The 19,433-nt window shown below is 40.1% G+C and overlaps 1 protein-coding gene across 1 annotated transcript; it reads left to right on the top strand.

Annotated features, from left to right (window-relative positions):
• The first annotated feature begins 1,409 nt into the window (after positions 1 to 1,409).
• On the top strand, positions 1,410 to 18,492 carry ARL9 (ADP ribosylation factor like GTPase 9). The gene is given in 7 exon segments (XM_047719380.1): positions 1,410 to 2,110; positions 2,113 to 2,228; positions 2,230 to 2,256; positions 5,749 to 5,772; positions 5,774 to 5,912; positions 8,617 to 8,792; positions 17,604 to 18,492. Coding segments are annotated over 7 exon segments (867 nt in total). The 5' UTR covers positions 1,410 to 1,905; the 3' UTR covers positions 17,784 to 18,492.
• Positions 18,493 to 19,433: the final 941 nt, after the last annotated feature.

Here is a 19,433-nt window from a genome sequence, read left to right on the forward strand (position 1 = left end):
TTCTGTGGTGAAGGATAATCATTTTTAGGTTGATTGAGCCAGAATTTTGGTGAAAGTTATCCATTGATAAAAATTTTAACCCAAGTAAGGCACCAACAGTGAAATTTGTATTTCTCTATTTAGTCATTGGAATAACTAGCCATTGTTATTACCAGTCATTACTAAGCAACTGAAACCTCAATTTAAATAAGTCATAATTGTCAAATGAAGTATAAACATTTACATTAATTTTCTAGTAATTATTTCTTTTGGACAGGTCTTTAATCAAGGACATATACTTTGTGTGAGTGTGTGTGTGTACATTTATAAAAACCAGTATGGATACATCGATTCACTGTGGTACATTTTAAAATAAAATATTCCCTCAGTGTGTATAGATTAAGGTGTTTTGGGTTTCGGCATTTTATAAAGGACTTCCTGGTTGGTATACCTAAGAATTTTTTAAGCTGACTATCTAGAATTCTTTCTTGCCCTTCCCACAAAGCTTCAGAACTAATCTGCTGGAACTGAAGAGAACCGAGTTGTAACTTCAGTGACAACTTTGGTTTCATATGTGTTACAATATAACTTCGTGTTCATATGTGTTTATAAACAAGCCGAGGAGTAAACATTTTTAAAATTACTAAGCACAGCATTTTCAAGGCTGCTTGTAAACTGCTCACCTTAAAAACATATTACTCACTCAAACCTGGAACCAGCCTGTCATTCACAGTTGTTTACAAGCCTATCTGAACAGTAGATCCTGATGAAAGCCAGTTCATTGCGTTAAGATAATTTAGATTGTGAAATATATTGAGAGCAGTTTAACAACAACAACAACAAAAAAATCCGTATACTTTTCAACCAGGTTTTTTTTTTTTAAAGATTTTATTTATTTGACAGAGATCACAAGTAGGCAGAGAGGCAGGCAGAGAGAGAGGGGGAAGCAGGCTCCCCGTCGAGCAGAGAGCCCGATTACAAGGCTCCATCTCAGGACCTGGGATCATGACCTGAGCTGAAGGCAGAGGCTTTAACCCACTGAGCCACCCAGGCGCCCCTCAAACAATTTAAGAAATGTTAACACCACCTTTGAAAAGTCCCGTGGTTACCTAATTTGCCACATACGGGATCACTGGGGATGACCATTTTGTTTAGGTTGTAGTTTTATTACCCATCATCATTAGTATCTGTTTCCTGGCGGAACTACTAATTTAATCTCCAGGTAATTTATTTAAGCGACGTGTAGCCGGAATTTAAAGGAACTGTGCATGTTTCTCTTAAGCATCCTGGATATCGGCCTCTAGACCTTCCTTGTGGAATTAACACGGGTCGGAGGGCGGGAAGATAACCGACTTCACTTCAGACTTGTGATAACTGGCCGGGAAACCTTGGGACACTCTGGGCGCTGGTTTCCAAAGCGTTCTTCCGATGGGAGACACGTGGGCCGGGCGGCTCTAGGATGATGTGGGGGAGGTGACATGCCTGGAACTGGGCCGACTTGGAAGGCCTTTCTGAGACACTGCGCTCAGTACGAGGGAATCGGGGGCATTGTGCGACCTCCGGGGTCGCCTAGGGCGATTTTCCTACCCTGAAGATAATTCCCACGGGCCTCTCCCAACTCTCGCAGCTGGGCCTCCCCACCTCCCTATGTTCAACGCTCCCTCTGGCTCTCCCCTCTATCCTCTCCCCCGCCCCGGGTTCGGCGAATCCGCGGCGCCGCAGACCCCCGCTAGCGGGCGTCAGATGCGCGGCGGCAGCCAGCGCGCCGGGGTACTGGCCTCGGCCGCGGAGTGACCGCGGGTGTTGTCTACGCCGCGTGGACCTACGTCTCCACCTTAAGTCCGCCACGGGGGCCACACCTGCCGGGACCCAGGACCCAGGCTCCAGCGCGCGGGCGCGCGGATAGAGGAAATTAGGGCGGTGGGGATGGAGAAGGGAAAGGTGATGGAGAAGGGGAAGGCGATGGAGAAGGGGAAGGTGATGGAGAAGGGGAAGGTGATGGAGAAGGGGAAGGTGAATGATAAGGGGAAGGTGATGAAGAAGGGGAAGGAGCCAGAGAAAGAGAAAATTCGGGAAAAAGGAAAGGAAGAGAAAAAGACGGAGGTGGAGAAGGAGAAAATTAAAGGAAAAGAGAAGGAAAGGAGGATAATAGTAACTGTAAAGAGGAGGAAAAGAGGAAAGATTGGGAGACCGAGAAAGAGAAGGAACAACTCAAGGGAAAAGAAGAGAAAGAGAAGAGGACAACAGCGCCTTGACAAGCCCCCGCTGGAGCCGCCGGTAAGGGACCCGGGCCTCGCCCGGCTCTCCAAGGCCATTGTGGACCATCAGGCCCGAGCGCCGCCGGCTCTGTTACGTCCGAGGCCCCGACCCGCGCGGGAGGGAATCGGGTCTGGGTTTGAGGGCATTTTACTCTGTGGATGGAAGGGGGTGTGCCAAGCTTCCCAAGACCCGTCGCTGGCCCCTTCTCCCTGTCACCTGCCTTACCCTCAGCCCTAACCCTGCCCTGCGTCCCCCCGCCCACCCCCCGCGGGTGGTGCCGCGGTGAGGAAGAGGAGGTCGGGGTTGGTCCGCACCGGGCGGAAGCGGGCACCTGCGGGCATCCCGCCTCCCTCACCGACACCAGCCCCGAGCCTCGCGGCCCGCGGACTGTGTCCAGCTGCTCTCCGTGGTGCGGGGTTCCCGAATTCGTGCAGATGCGTCCGAGGGCTGGACTTTCTCCGTGGTTACTGCTTCCATTGTTTTCCCACCACCAGCGCCCCGAGGGTGGTCGCAAAGTTTTAACGGAGAGGTCTCAGAAACCAGGCACTGCAATCGCAAAAAGAAATGCTATGGGGGCGCCTGGGTGTGCTCAGTGGTTTGAGGCCTCTGCCTTCGGCGGGGGTCATGGTCCCAGGGTCCTGGGATCGAGCCCCACATCGGGCTCTCTGCTTAGCGGGGAGCCTGCTTCCCCCCTCCCCCCCCCCCCCCCCCCGCCTGCCGCTCTGCCTGCTTGTGATCTCTGTCTGTCAAATAAATAAAATCTTTAAAAAAAAAAAAAAGAAATACTATGACTACTTATATGAGGTACCTAGGGGAGTCAAAGTCATAGAGTAGAATTGGTGGTTGCCTGAGGCTCTGAGGGGAGGGAGAATGGCAATGACTACAGTCTCAGCATTCTGAACGTATTTTAATACTACCGAATCGTATCCTTAATAGTGGGTAAGACGGTATGTTTTATATTATATTTTATTTCTATTATATTTATGTGTATTTTACCACAGTGAAAAAATTGAGGGGGTGTAGGATAAAAAGAAATAAAAAACTGGCATTGTTTGAATCATCTTAATAAGCTTCTTGCTCCTGGAGTTCCTGAGCTCACAGGTGCTTTCTGGTTCTAAACAATTTGAATTATTAACGGCGATTTGATCTCTGGTAAAACACAAACTATTATAGACCCATATATGGTTAAAATAATGACTATTGACAGGGAACAGTGGCGCTCAAAATCACAAATTGTGTCAGAACTTTTGGTTTAACAATAATCCTAGCTTTCCTTAAGAGATGATCAACATAAGAAAGCATGTATTTTAGCATGTGTTTTGCTTTAAAAAAAAAAAAAGATAAAGTAAAATGTAAGCAGTGACTGCAGAATTTCTAGACAGGATAGAGTAGGGACAGCCATGTGGTTGGAAGGAGAGTAGGGAACCGTTTTTACTCACAATATTTCCTAGGATCTCAGATACCATTATTTTGGCACCGCTGAGAAAGAAAAAAAATGCTGCCAATCAAAAATATGACATACCCAGACACTTGGGTGGCTTAGTTGATTAAGAATCCAACTCTTGATGTCAGCTCAGGTCATGATCTCAGTGTCTTGAGATCAAGCCCCCCGTGGGGCTGTGTGCTCAGCTAGGAGTCTTAAGATTCTCCCTTTTCCCTTTGCCCCTTCCCCCAACCCCGCCCTCTCTCTCTCTCTCTCCAAAAAAAAAAAAAAAAAAAAAAAGACACACCATGAATTGTAAAACCCTCGTTTTGGAGATGTTAAAATGGAGGGAGGATTGCTTGTTGGAATTGATAAAGTATGTTGGGGTAGTCTTGACTGGGCCGTTGGTGGAGACAGTAAGGGGGACACAATTCACACCCTACAGCGATTTCTTGGGCCCAAATCTGCTTTAGAGCATGCAATTTAAATCATCCTATGAGATATTCTCTATCCATGAAGTCCTTCTTCCTCACCACACTTCCAGAATGATACTCTCATGTTTAGATGCAGATGGGAGGGAATGGGGATGAAGATAGAAAATAACTATGGAAATACCATTTGCTTTAAGAGCCATCAAGAATTCCGAAAAGAGGGCGCCTGGGTGGCTCAGGGGGTTAAGCCTCTGCCTTCAGCTCAGGTCATGATCTCAGGGTCCTGAGATAGAGCCCCGCGTCAGGCTCTCTACTCTCTGGGGAGCCTGCATCCCCCCCACCCCTGCCTGCCTCTCTGTCTACTTGTGATTTTTCTCTGTCAAATAAATAGATAAAAATCTTTTTTTAAAAAATTCCAAAACAAACATGTACTTTTTCTAATTCTTCTATTCACAAGACAGTTTTCATAAATTATGCTGTCTAAACAAGACCCTACTAGACCAGATCTTCAAACATCTCACTTTCACATAGATCTTATTTTCAAAAAAAAGAAAAAGTGGGATAGTAAAAAAAATTCACTTTTTACTAGAAAACCAGTCTAAATCTAACATCAATATTTAGTGTTCAAGTATAAATGTAAAAGATTATTGTTACTTCCAAACCAGTGTCATTGAAGACAATTACTGGTGTTTTTGTGCATGAGAAACTTCTTCAGTAGGCAGTTTGGGAAATAGAATTAAATTCCTGTGGGCAATTTGTATTGTTAGTCCTTTATTACTGTTCACATTAAATTTTGCACCCTAAAAGTCACTTTTCTGAGCACTCTGAACTTTTCATACCAACCTGCCCTTCTTGTCTCTCAATCACTTGTTATAAAAATTTCTAAGTCTGGTATGTTGGTGGAATGCTTCTTTCTAAAGTTTATGTCAAGTTCAACAGGTTTTAACATCTGATTCTAAAATAAATGTTCATTTGTGATTGGAAACCTGTTTAACAACAGTTTCTATAACCTTAGCCTTTTCATTTAATCATGATACTTCTATTAAAAAGTATAAGAGGGGAAACTTCCCCTAGTCTTTTATCTAGTTAGTGATCCAATTGGGAAAAGAAAACAGATCAATACTATGAGACCGGGTGCTTACATGCTGAATGCATAGTGAGTGCATGAACCACAGATGTCCAAGATCCCAAACAACAAACTGAATTCTGTTACAGTCTGCAGTGGAAATGAACTCAGCAGCAAAGTGAAGATCACATCCTGTGATCTATGGCACCACCTATAAATCCTGTTATATATAGTCTATATTTAATAGATTGATCACCACCATTCTAGTTGGGGGTGTGTGATTAATACCACATAACTAATTGCTGATTATAAAATACAGACTAGTACGATTTGTCCTAGTTCTATTAATTTTTTTTTTTAAGTAAACTCTGCACCCAACATGGGGCTTGAAATCACGACCCCAAGACCCATGCTCTACCGACGGAGACAGCCAGGTGCTCCTAGACATATTAAATGTTTCATGAATTTTTGTTCTGGTTTACAATTCCACAATTATTATTGGGTCCTACCACAGGCAGACGCACTGCCAGGAGCCAGGGAAACAAACCCCTGGTTGCATGAGTTTATTGATTGGTCTTTTGTTTTCACAGGAGAAAAATAAGCAGATCCTTGTGTTTGGGCCTCGACGGAGCAGGAAAGACCAGCGTTCTGCACTCTCTTGCTTTAAACCGAGTCCAGCACAGCGTGGCACCCACCCAAGGTTTCAATGCAGTATGCATCAACACCGAGGATAGCCAGATGGAGTTTCTGGAGAGTAAGCCTGCTTTCCCATGACTAACAGGATAGGCTTATGTTGTTATACCTTAAGCCAGACCTATTGTTAGCATCATTGTACCCTTATGAAAAGTCACACTGGGTCAGGTTTGCCTACGGCTTTAGAATGCATATGTGGTTTAATAGTTCAGTGTGGAGGAAATCACTTCCTTTTCTTATTTCCTCCTTTTTTCAGTGCTGGCTTGAGAGGGAGCTGCAAGGAAGGCTAGAGCACCCCCTCCTATAATACGCTGTCAATTCCCTCACTACCCCAAGAAACATTCAATCTAAGTAAATACAGCAAATACACATACTTCCCTCTCTGCAAATGCAACTATAAACAAGCCCCAAATCTCTTTTTGTGACCAGAGGGCAGCCCAGAAGTCTCTATGCTACAGTAATTCTGGGGTCACCCCCTCTCTAAATAGTGTCGTTCCCCAAAGTTGCATTATATTCGGTTCTTTACATTCTCTCCTTGGATGATTTCATCCATCCTATTGGCCTTAAATACCATCTCTGTGTTAATGACACCCAGATTTATCTATACAACCCGAGCATATCCAAAGGTCACCTGACCTCTTCACCTGGATGCCTAATTGGCCTCTCAAACCTAAAATGGTCGAGACAAAGTGCTTGCTTTATCTCCGTATCTGTTCCTTTCCCTATAATCTACTGGTCCGTAAATAGTTCCTTATCTATCGTGTTACAAGCCAGAAAAATAGGAGCCACCCTTGATGTCTCCTTTTGTACCCCCAACTGTAGTCCGCAAATAAAACACTAGGAGTTTTTCTACCTCTAAACAAAGCTGGAATTCATCAGTTACATCTTTTCCTACTGCACCTATGTCAGCTGGAACCTACACCGTCTCTCCCTTAGATTACTGTAATCACCTTTTTATTTTTCCATTCATCCAGTTACAGAAAGAAAATATGGGCAGAGAAACTGGTCAACGTGTAGGCAAATCTTTCAGCTAACAACATTATCTGGAATACAGGTTTTAATTTGTTCAGAAGCTATAGAAGAGATAATAATTTTAACCAAATAGATAGCTAGAAAAATAGTCTCAAAATACAAAAAGTGAAAAGAAAGGAAGGAAGGAACAAAGGAATGAAAAAGAAAAGGAGAATCTGATTAGGGGAAGAAATGGATATATCTACCATTGGAGTGAGGGACTTTCAACGTATTGTCAAATTATTAAAATCAAAGAGGAAAAAAATCAGCAAGGATACAGAGAATATAGACACAACCAACAAGTTTCATCCAATGGACAATATAAGATTGTTCAATTAGACAATTTTAGCTACATCCCAAAGCTAAAATACATGTTCCTCTCAAAGATTCATGTAACATTTATCAAAACTGACCACCTGGTGGACCATACAACAGGTGTTAAAAAATTTTTCAGAGAAGGGGCATCATCCAAACCATGTTCTTTGAATACATTGCAATTAAGTTAGAAGTTAGTAACAAAAAGATGAAAATCCCAATATAGGTGAAATGTGATGGTATCACACACAGACACACAAAAATGAGGAACAACCCAAATGTTCATTCATGCTTAAACTAAATATGTTGAAACCATATGAATTACTTAGAAGATTACACAACATTCTTTTAAAAAGTTAGTAACACAAAATGCTTTATTTAGGGAATTAGCCTAGCTAATTCAAACAAAGAACAGACAAATCAAGACCCTTTCCCAGAAGTATTTTTAAATGTTTTTGTTAAGTTTCTAAAACAAGGGTCTTCAAACTTTTTCTGTAAAGGGCTAGGGAGTAAATAATTTAAGCTTTGGGGGCCACATGGTCTCTAGGCAGCCACTAAACTCTGTTGTACCGTGGAAGCAGCCACAGACAATACAGACAATACATGGCAAGTCCACGTCTGTGTTCTGATAAACTTTATTTCTAGACACTGAAATCCAAATATGATACTTTTACATGTCATGAAATGTTATTCTTTCTCTCCCCCCGCAGCATTTAAAGATGTAAAATCCATTCTTTGTTCCTGTGCTTCCAAAAATAGGCAGTGGGGCCAGATTTAGACTGTGGGCCATAATTTGCCAGCCTCTGTTCTAGGAGAAAAATCAAAACTAAATTCATTGTGTATATATTATTATCATTGCCAGAAACTTTCTTCTGGGAAGAATCAGCGGAATGAAATAATCCAAAGGCATTTTCTTTCTTTAATGCCCACAGGATCCTATTAAATCTTAGTTCAGTGTTAAGAGGAGAAATTAGTTCTGGGATTTTGATAAAGGAAAAAGACTGTGCAAGTGAGTCTGGCCAGGGAATTCGTCTATTTAAAACTTATTTTGGAGAAAGGTGTGTTTTAACCTACCCCCCCTGAATTATTTTAGTGACATACTCCCATTTTCTGAGCTCAACTGTTAGGTGTGCCCCCTTGGCCGCTCGTGTTACAGGTCAGGGGGCATCCACTGTATTCAAGGTAGTATCTAGTCTTTATGCTGAGTCTTTGTGTCCCAGAATGATTGAACCACTTATGGAGGGTAAATATTCCCACCAGCCATTTCCCTAGTAACATGCCTCTGGTCATTCTCAGAATTGGATACACTCTGACACAGTGGCGTTTTATCAGAACACCTGTCCAGTGTTTGGAAATTAACTAAGAGTGTCTTCCCTGCCTTCTCAGCAGCTGCTTCTGCTATGTTTTTGGCGTATTTTTTTCTCCGCTGTTCTCTGTAGTTGGTGGCAGTGAACCTTTCCGTTCCTATTGGGAAATGTATCTATCCAGAGGATTGCTGCTGATCTTTGTGGTGGATTCAGCTGATCACAACAGATTACCTGAAGCCAAGAAACACCTTCATCAATTAATTGAAACAAACCCAATCCTTCCTCTGGTTGTATTTGCAAACAAACAGGTAAAAATCTGGGCAACTCTAAGTTTCACTTAATAGTTTTATTATTACTTAAAGAAATAGAAATGTCTACTTTTAATAGCTAGATATTTAACAATATGCTGTATATGCAGTTTAGTTTAGACGTATAAGATCTATTGGATTATAAACTCCTTGAAAATAAAAACCATTATTCATCTTTGTGTCCCTTATACTGGACAAGCATAGTAGAAATGCAACAAATATGCGTTGAATTTAACTCAGTAAATATTTACTGGTGGTTGAATTGATTTCAACAAAATATTTGAGCGTCTACCGTACATAAAGGAATAGTTTGCTTTAGATCAATTAGCCTGACCTGAATTTATTACACACACATAAAAAATATAAAACAAACAACCCTGGAGAAATTGGAACCCTGTACAGTGTTGTTGGGAACGTAAAATGGTGCAGCCACTTTAGAAAACAGTATGGCAGTTCCTTCCAAAAATTAAAAATAGAATTTGCATATCCAGCAATTCCACGTCTGGGTGTATACTCAAAAGAATTGAAAGCAGGAACGTGAACAGATACTCATCCATCCATATTCACAACAGAATTATTCACAATAGTCAAAAGGTAGAAGCAACCCAAGTGTCCCTCCATGGGTGAATGGATAAATAAAACATGATACATGCAGACAATTCAGCCTTAGAAAAGGAAATTCTGACACATGCTGTGATATGGATAAACCTTGAGGACCTTATGCTAAGGGAAATAACCCAGCAAGAAAACAACAAATATCATATGATCCCACTTTCATGAGGTACCTGGAGTAGTCAAATTCATAGAGACAGAAAGTAAATTGGAGGTTACAAGGGAATGGGAGGAGAGGAGAGGAGAAGGAGGAGTCATTGTTTAATGGGTACAGGGTTTATACTAGCGATGGTTGCCTTGGGTTTGGGGAGGTAGAAATGGGAGTTACTGCTTTGGGGTACAGAGGTTCAGTTTTGCAAGATGAAAAGACTTCTGGAGGTGGACAGTTGTACAGCAGCGTGAATGTACTGAACTGTGCTCTCATGCATGGTTAAGATGATAAATTTTGTTATGTGTATTTTACCACAATAAAAAAAGTAAAAAATACTAAACATCTGCAGCATTGTAATAGTAAAGCCCCTCCTTCAATTGCTTCAAGATAGCCAGTCATTAGGGAACTTAATTGTCCCACTACTTCTGAGGGTGAATGCTTAATGGCAGTAAACTAAGTAATTACAAACGACTACCTAAAGGAATCTATGTTCCAGTCCAGCACAGAAGCTAGTCCTGCAGATTATATTTAAAAGAGGAGCTGGAGCTTTTGTTTTGTTTTGTTTTAAACGGGAGCATCTTACATACCATAAACTACGAAGACCATGGTACACGCAAGTGAGCTCTATAGTATCCCATTGCATGAATATACCACAATTTTACCACTTTCATTCTGGGTGTTTGGGTTATTTCTAATGGTTTATTATTATAAACAGTGCTACAGTGAATCTTCATGTATGTATCTCCTTGTAGATGTGTATCAACATTTCTCTAGTGCATACATCTAGAAAAGAAATTGCTGGGTTTTCAGATTTGCACATCATCAGCTTTACTAGATCTTACCGAGCTGCTTTCCAAAGATATTGCACCAATTTACTCTCCAGCTAGCAGAATATGACCGATTTTTACAACTCCACATCCATTTCAGTACTTGGTATTGTCAACCTTTTTCATTTTTGCCAGTCTGATGGGGCTGAAATTTTATCCCGTTATTCTAATTTGCATTTCCCAAATTACTGGTTCAGCTTCAACATCTTTTCAGATGTGCGTTGGTTATTAGTTTCAGATTCATTTCATTCTTTGAAACTCATTTCCACATCTGTGGATTGTCTTTTTTTATTTATTTTTAGAGACAGAGCAAGTGAGAGAGAAGGGAGGGGCTAAAGGAGAGGCAGAAAAAGAATCTCAAGCAAGCTCCATGCCCGGTGCAGAACCCAACATGGGGCTTGATCCCACGACCCCAAGATCATGACCTGAGTGGACGTGAAGAGTCGGTCACTCTACTGACTGAGCCACCCAGGCGCCCCCGTGAATTTTCTTTTAATATCTCTTCCCAAATTTCTATTAGGTTGTTTATCTTTTCTTATTTGAGTTGTAGAAATCTTTCCTATCTTTCAGAAAAATAATCCTTTATTACTTACAGGCGTTCTGTGTATCTTCCTCAGCAACTTGTTGACTATTATTTTACTTTGCTTATGGTTATCTTCTTTATACATCGCTTTCCATTTATTTTTTTTAATTTTTTTTAAGATTTTATTTATTTATTTGACAGAGAGAGATCACAAGCAGGCAGAGAGGCAGGCAGAGAGACAGGAGGAAGCAGGCTCCCTGCTGAGCAGAGAGCCCGACGCAGGACTCGATCCCAGGACTCCGAGATCATGACCTGAGCCGAAGGCAGCGGCTTAACCCACTGAGCCACCCAGGCGCCCCTCCATTTATTTTTTTAAATGACATTTTTAGAAGTTTATTTTCATTCCAGTGAACATACAGCAATATATATTACTTTCAGGTGTATAATGCGGTAATTCAGTAGTTTCAAATATTATTCAGTGTGCATCAAGGTAGGTATACTCTTAATTGTCTTCACCTATTTCACCCAGCCCCCCACTCACCTCCTGTCTGGAAACTGTTCTCTATAGTTAAGAGCATGTTTTTTGGGGGTGTCTCTTTTTCTTTCCTTTGTTTCTCTTGTTTCTTAAATTTCACATGGAGCAAACCATATGGTATTTTTCTTTCTCTCACTGGCTTATTTCACTTAGCATTGTACTCTGTAGATCCATCCATGTTGTTGCAAATGGCAAGATTTCCTTCTTTTTAATGGCTGAGTGATATTCCTGTGTGTGTGTGTGTGTGTGTGTGTGTGTGTGTTTTACATCTTGTTTAACCATCTATTGATAGATACTTGGATTGCTTCCATAGTTTGACAGTTGTAAATTATGCTTCAGTATACATAGGGGTGCATATATCCCTTTGAATTAGTGTTTCCTTATTCTTTGGGGAAATACCCAGTAGTGTGATTACTCGATTATAGGGTAGTTCTATTTTTTTATTTAAAGTAAACTCTATACCCAGTGTGGGGCTCAAACTCATGGCTTTGAGCTCAAGGGTCATTTGCTCTACTGACTGAGCCAGCCAGGCATCCCAGGATAGTTCTATTTTTACTCCTTTTTTTTTTTTAAGGTTATTTATTTATTTATTTGACAAGATAACAAGTAGGCAGAGAGGCAGGCAGAGAGAGAGGAGGAAGCAGGCTGTCCGCTGAGCAAAGAGCCCAATGCGGGGCTCGATCCCAAGGCCCTGGGATCATGACCCCAGCCGAAGGCAGAGGTTTTAACCCACTGAGCCACCCACGCGCCCCTATTTTTACTCTTTTGAGGAACTCCATACTATTTTCCACAAGGCTGCACCAGTTTACATTCCCACCAACAGTGCATGAGGCTTTCTTTTTTTCCCATTCTTGCCAATACTTGTTATTTCTTGTGGTTTTGATTTTAGCCATTCTGAAAGGTGTGAGGTGATAACTCATTGTGGTTTTGATTTGCATTTCCCCGATGATGAGTGAATGTGTTGAGAGCATCTTTTCATGTGTCTATTGGCCATTTGTATGTCTTCTTTAGAAAACATCTGTTAATGTCTTCTGTCCATTTTTTAAAATTGGATTATTCGTTTTTTTTGTGTTTTGAGTTGTGTAAGTTCTTTATATATTTTGGATACTAATTCTTTATGGGATAGGTCATTTGTGAATATCTTCTTCCATTCAGTAGGTTATCTTTTAATTTTGTTGTGTTTTGTTTTTGCTGTGGAGAAGCTTTTTATTTTGTGTAGTTCCAATAGTTTATTTTTGTTTTTGTTTGCCTTACCTTGGCAGAAGTATCTAGAAAGATGTTGTTATGGCCAGTTTCAGAGTAATTGCTGCCTGTGCTATCTTCTAGGATTTTTTGGTTTCAGGTCTCACATTTAGGTCCTTAATCCATTTTTAGTTGGCTTTTGTGTATTGTATAAGAAAATGGTCCAGTTTCATTCTTTTGCATGTTGCTCTCTAGTTTTCCCAACACTATTTGTTTTTCCCATTGCATATTCTTGCCTCCTTTATCCTAGATTAATTGACCATGTAATTTTGAGTTTATTTCTGGGCTTTGTACTCTGTTCTGTTGATCTGTGTCTGTTTTTGTGCCAGTACCATACTGTTTTGATTAATACAGCTTTGTAGTATAACTTCAAGTCTAGAATTGTGCTACCTCCAGTTTTGTTTTTCTTTTTCAAGATTGCTTTGGCTTTTGGGGGTCTTGTGGTTCAATACAAATTCTATAATTGTTCTAGTTCTGTGGAAAATGCTGTTGGTATTTGGTAGCTATCACATTAAATCTGTATACTGCTTTGGGTTGTATAGATATTTTAACAATATTTGTTCTTCTAATCCATGAGCATGTGATGTCTTTCCATGTCTTTGTATTGTCTTCAGTTTCTTTCAACAAAGTTTTATACTTTTCAGAATACAGGTCTTTTGCCTCCTCCGTTAGGTTTATTCTTGGGTATTTTATTATTTTTGGTGCAGTTATAAATGAGACTTTTTTCCCTTAATTTCTCTTTCTGCTCCTTCATTATTAATGTATAGAAATGCAAAGATTTCTGTACATTGATTTTGTATCTTGCAACTTTGCTGAATTCATTTATCAGTTCTAATAGTTTTTTGGTGGAGTCTTCAGGGTTTTCTATAGTGTCATGTCATCTGCAAATACTGAAAGTTTGACTTCTTGCTTACTGATTTGGATGCCTTTATTTCTTTTTCTTGGCTGATTGCTGTGGCTAGGACTTCCAGTATTATGTTGAATAAAAGTGGTGAGAGTGGACATCCTTGTGTTGTTCCTTACCTTAGGGGAGAACTCTCAGTTTTTCCCCATTAAGTATGATGTTAGCTGTGGGTTTTTCATATATGGCCTTTATTATGCTGAAGTATGTTCTCTCTAAACCTACTTTGTGGAGGGTTTTTATCATGAAAGGATTAATTACCTTGTCAAATATTTTTCTGCAACTGTTGAAATGATCATATGGTTTTTATCCTTTCTTTTATCGATGTGATGTATCATGTTGCTTGATTTGCAATTATTGAACCACTCTAGCATCCCAGGAATAAATCCCACTTGATCATGGTGAAGATTTTTTTTAATGTATTGTTGGATTTGGTTTGCTAATATTTTGTTGAGAATTTTTGCATCTATGTTCATCAGAGGTATTGGCTTGTAGTGCTCTTTTTTGTGGTGTCTTTCTCTGGTTTTGGTATCAGTGTAATGCTGGCCTCATAGAATGAATCTGAAAGATTTCCTTCCTCTTTTTTGAAGTATTTTGAGAAGAATAGGTATTAGCTCTTTTTTAAATATTTGGTAGAATTCGTTTGTAAAGCCATGTGGTGTGGACTTATGTTTGTTGGGAATTTTTTGATTGCTGATTCAACTTCGTTGCTGGTAATTGGTCTGTTCAAATTTTTATTTCTTCCTAATTCAGTTTTGTCAGGTTATATGTTTCTAGGAATTTATTTATTTATTTTTTTAGTATCCATGTCATTTACTTCTGCTCCAATCTTTATTATTTCCTTCCTTCTGCTAGTTTGTGGTTTTGTTTGTTCTTCTTTTTGTAGCACCTGAATGTGTATGGGTACGTTGTTTATCTGAGATTTTTCTTGCTTTTTGAGGAAGGCCTGTATTGCTATAAACTTCCCTCTTAGAACTGCCTTTGCTATGTCCCAAAGATTTTGTACCTTGTATTTCCATTTTCATCTTTCTTCATGTAATTTTTCATTTCTTGGTTGACCCACTCATTGTTTAGAGGCATGTTATTCAGCCTCCATCTATTTGTGCTCTTTCCAGACTTTTTATTGTGGTTGATAACTAGTGTCATGGCATTGTGATCAGAAAACAATGCATGGTAAGTGAGTGAAAGAGAGAGAAAGAGTGCATGCAATGAGTTGGGGGGAGGGGCAGAGGGAGAAACAGACTCCTGCTGAGCAGGGAGCCAGGTGTGGGGCTGGCTCCCTGGGACTCCAGGATCATGACCTGAGCCAAAGGCTGATGCTTAACTGACTGAGTCATACAGGCACCCCTTCCTCCTCCTCCTCCTTCTAAAGTAAATTCTATATCCAATGTGGGGCTCCAACTTATGACCCTGTGATGAAGAGCTCCATGCTCTACTGACTGAGCTACCCAGGCACCCTATCCATAATGTGCTTTTATGACTACAAGGAACCCTCTTTGTAATCCAACATTTTCCTCATATTTTCTTCCTCTCCAATTCCATCATTAATTTATTACCTTGAGACATTGCACACAGGTTTACTGGATCTATTAACACTGTTCAAATGTCACTACAGGCTCTAAGAATAAGTGAATTCTGATCTCAGACAGGCAATATATTGGGATGATGAATATCTAGAAATGTATCAACTGCAGCCAGATGCCACCAGAAACATTTTTCTAGATATGTCTCCTGAGGCAAGGGAGATAAAAGCAAAAATAAACTGTTGGGACTACATTAAAATAAAAAGCTTCTGCACACCAAAGTAATCCATCAACAAAACAAAAAGGCAAGGGGCACCTGGGTGGCTCAGTGGGTTAAGCAGTTAAGTGGCTGCCTTTGGCTCAGGCTGTGATCCTCGGTCCAGTTTTGGGATGGAGCCCCAAGTTGGCTTCCTGCTCAGCAGGGAGCCTACTTCTCCTTCTCCTCTGCTGCTTTCCCCTGCTTGTGGTCTCTCTATCTCTCTCTCTCAAATAAACAAAATCTTTTTAAAAAGGCAAATACTGGGACACCTGGGTGGTTCAGTCAGTTAAAAGCGGCTACCTTCAGCTCAGGTCATAATCCTGGGGTCCTGGGATTGAGTCCCACATCAGGCTCCTTGCTCAGTGGGGAGCCTGCTTCTCCCTCTCCCTCTGCCCCTGCTCATGTGCGCTCTCTCTCCCTCTCTCTCTCCCTCTCTCTCTGTCAAATAAATAAATAAAATCTTTAAAAAAATAAAATAAAATAAATAATAAAAAAGGCAAATACTGACTGGGAATAAATATTTGCAAATGATGTATCTGATAAGGACTTAATATGCAAAATATGTAGAGAACTTACCCAACTCAACATTCAAAAAGCAAATAATCCAATTAAAAAATAGGTAGGAGATACAATGAACAGACATTTCTCCGAAGAAGATATACAGATGTCCAACAGACACATGAGAAAGATGCCCAACACCATTAATCATCAGGAAAATGTAAATTGAAACCACAATGAGATATCACTTCATACCTGTCAGAATGGCTAGAATCAAAAAGACAAGAAATAAGTGTTGGTAAGGATGTGAAAAAAGGACTTTTGTCCATTGTTGACAAGAAAGTACATTGGTACAGGCACTGTGGAAGACAGGATGGTGGGTCCTCACAAAATTAAAAACAGAAATACCATTATGATCTAATAATTCCACTACTGAGTATTTACCCAAAAAACCTTAAGTACCATTTCGAAAAGGTATTGCATCTCTGTGATTATTGGAGCATCATTTACAGTAGGTAAGATAAGGAAGTAACTCAAGTGTCCATCAACAGGTAAATGGATAAAGAAGATGTAGCATATATACACATATTGGAGTATTACTCACCATAAAAAAGAATGAGATCTTGCCATTTGTGAGAACAGGGGTGGACCTAGAGATTATTATGCTAAGTGAAATGAGAAAAATACCATATGCTTTCACTTATATGTGGAATCTAGACAACAAAGGAACAAACAAACAAGAAGGAGAAATAGACCAATAAGTATAGAGAACAAATTGGTGGGTGCCATGGGGAAAAGCTGTAGGGGGATGGGCAAAAAGGAGTGAAAGCGGGGAGCACCTGGGTGGCTCAGTGGATTGGGCCTCTGCCCTTGGCTCAGGTCATGATCTTGGGGTCCTGGGATTGAGCCCCATGTTGGGCTCTCTGCTCAGCAGGGAGCCTGGTTCTCCCCCTCTCTCTGCCTGTCTCTCTACCTACTTGTGATCTCTCTGTCAAACAAATAAATAAAATCTTAAAAAAAAAAAAGAGTGAAAGAGAATGGGAGGTACAGGCTTCCAGTTATGGAATGAATAGGTCACTGAGATGAAAGGTACAGCATATATAATGGCATATGCTGAATATAGTCAGTGGTATCATAATAGCATTGTATGGTGAGAGATGGTAGCTACAATTATGGTGAACACAGAATAACATACAGGGTTGTCAAATTATTATGTTGTACACTGAAAACTAATGTAACCGTGTGTCAACTATACTTCAATTAAAAAATTGATCCTATTGAATATGATTTGGATAAAGAAATGGAAAAAAATAGAAGCAGATTGACTACAGTGTTTGGAAATTGATTAAGGTATTAGAATGATTTAACTTCATTCCAAAAATTCTTTCTTGATGATAGCTCATAACTGCTGATATAATTCTGCTGCCCTTTATTTTTCTCTCTCATTTTTTTGGTAAGTAATCTCTATCCCCAATAGGGGGCTCACACTCAAAACCCCAAGATCAGGCGTTGCATGCGCTACCAACTAAGCCAGATAGATGCCCCACTGCTGGTATAATTCTGATTAAAATATTTATATTCAGACAACCACTGGGATCATAATAATGGGGTAACAATATCCTTTACATTAAAATGAAGGTGAGATCTTGAGAGCAATAAGTGAGAATAATAAATGTATCTATCCAAAAGGATTGCAAAATAACCAGCTCTTTCCTATGCTTTTTCTATTCTGGGTTGAAGGATCTCGAAGCAGCCTATCGTATTACAGATATCCATGAAGCGTTGGCATTGTCTGAGGTGGGAAATGACAGGAAGATGTTCTTGTTTGGAACCCAAGTGACTGAGAACGGCTCAGAAATACCCTCCGTTATGCAAGATGCCAAAGACTTGATTGCACACCTGGCTGCAGATATGCAGTGACCACGCCCAGACCCACTGTGCAGCTGTCAGTCTAAATCTCACTAGGGACTGTTGAGTGACAGGTTTGAAGCCGAAGGTTTCCTCTGTCAAATAAAAGAATAAGCCATTTACTATTTTCTTAATGCATGACATATATACAAAGATAATGTTAATTGATTAAGAGCCTCTCTGTGTTTAGATTTTAAACTTTAAAAATATTGGTAAAATAGTATATTTGGGGGGATTTGGATTTTCAGCAACAAAATTAAAGTGAACATTAGGAAGCATTCAAACCATTTGTAGTTTTTCGATGGCATGAGATTTATAGTAAAATATTTTAAGAAACTACCTACCTCTTTTCAAGTAAAAATCCAGGTGTCTTTCCTTAAGTAGATTAACTTAATACTGTAAGGAAAGAAATATCAGGGTAAGGCAATGAGAAAAGTAAGCATTATCAGACATACATAGAAATAGAAATTAATAGCATTTAGAAAGATTTAGAAAAGGCTTCTCTTTTAAGAGCCTGATATATACTAGAACAGGAACACTGAGGATTTGATTTTTAAATACTTGAATTTTCCTCTTATACATAGATAAGTTTTCTTCACTAGAAATATTTTATGATAACTCTGTTCATCTACAAACATGATATAAATCCAATTTTTAAATTTAGTGTCTTGTCTTGATTTTAAAAAATAAACAAACAAACAAAGGGCACCTGAGTGGCTCAGGCGTTTAAGCATCTGTCTTTGGCTCCGGTCTTGATCCCAATGTCCTGGGGTGGAGTCCCACATCAGGCACTCTGCTCAGAGGGAAACCTGCTTCTCCCTCTCCCACTTCCCCTGCTTGTGTTCCCTCTCTCATTGTGTCTCTGTCAAATAAATAAATAAATAAATAAATAAATAAATAAATAAATAAATATCTTTTAAAAACAAACAAAAGGACTTCAGTTTCTAGTCAGTATGTAAGAAGCTCAGAAGCTGCCCCTCCATTCTAACAAGTAAAAAGCTAAACAGACTAAAAATCAACAACTCTTCTAAGATCCATAAGAGAGATGAGGACACAAGGCAAACGCCTGCCCCTGAGATGAAGAAACCAATACGAGAATACAGAGAATAACAATTTCCTGGAGCAAAGCTTCATGAGTGGAAACCAACTGTGGGAACCAGTGCCAGGGTGGGAAAACCAGAACTGTGATTGACGAATTGCTGGAGATTCAGATGGATGACTATGATTAAAAACTCCAGGGGATCCAGGCATAGTGGGGTCCCTACAATTTTGTGAGTCTTAGCTCCACAGGCCTGATGAGGATCCCACAGCAAATATCAGAGAAAAATCCCATAGTGCTTCCAGAAGAGGGAAAAAGGAACCATTTAGTAATATTCCAAAGCACTCTTTCTTTATTAACAAGGACTGTCTTCACGGAAAACTAGTTAACCAGAACCTAACTTCCTGAGGTATTATCAAACCCTAACCGGGGGAAGAGAAATACCCAACTCCAGCCCATTCTAGGCATTTTGTCCCACATAAGCAAAGAAGAAAACAAAGGCAGACATGTGAAGTTCACAGTCCAAAGGCACAGGCTCACTAAAAGACTAAGACCAATCACAGGACTGCAGAGCACTTCTCCCTCCCACACCTCACCACCACATTACTGAAGGTCTGTTTATA

Source organism: Lutra lutra, chromosome 2, assembly GCF_902655055.1.
Source record: "Lutra lutra chromosome 2, mLutLut1.2, whole genome shotgun sequence".
NCBI classification, from domain to species: domain Eukaryota; kingdom Metazoa; phylum Chordata; class Mammalia; order Carnivora; family Mustelidae; genus Lutra; species Lutra lutra.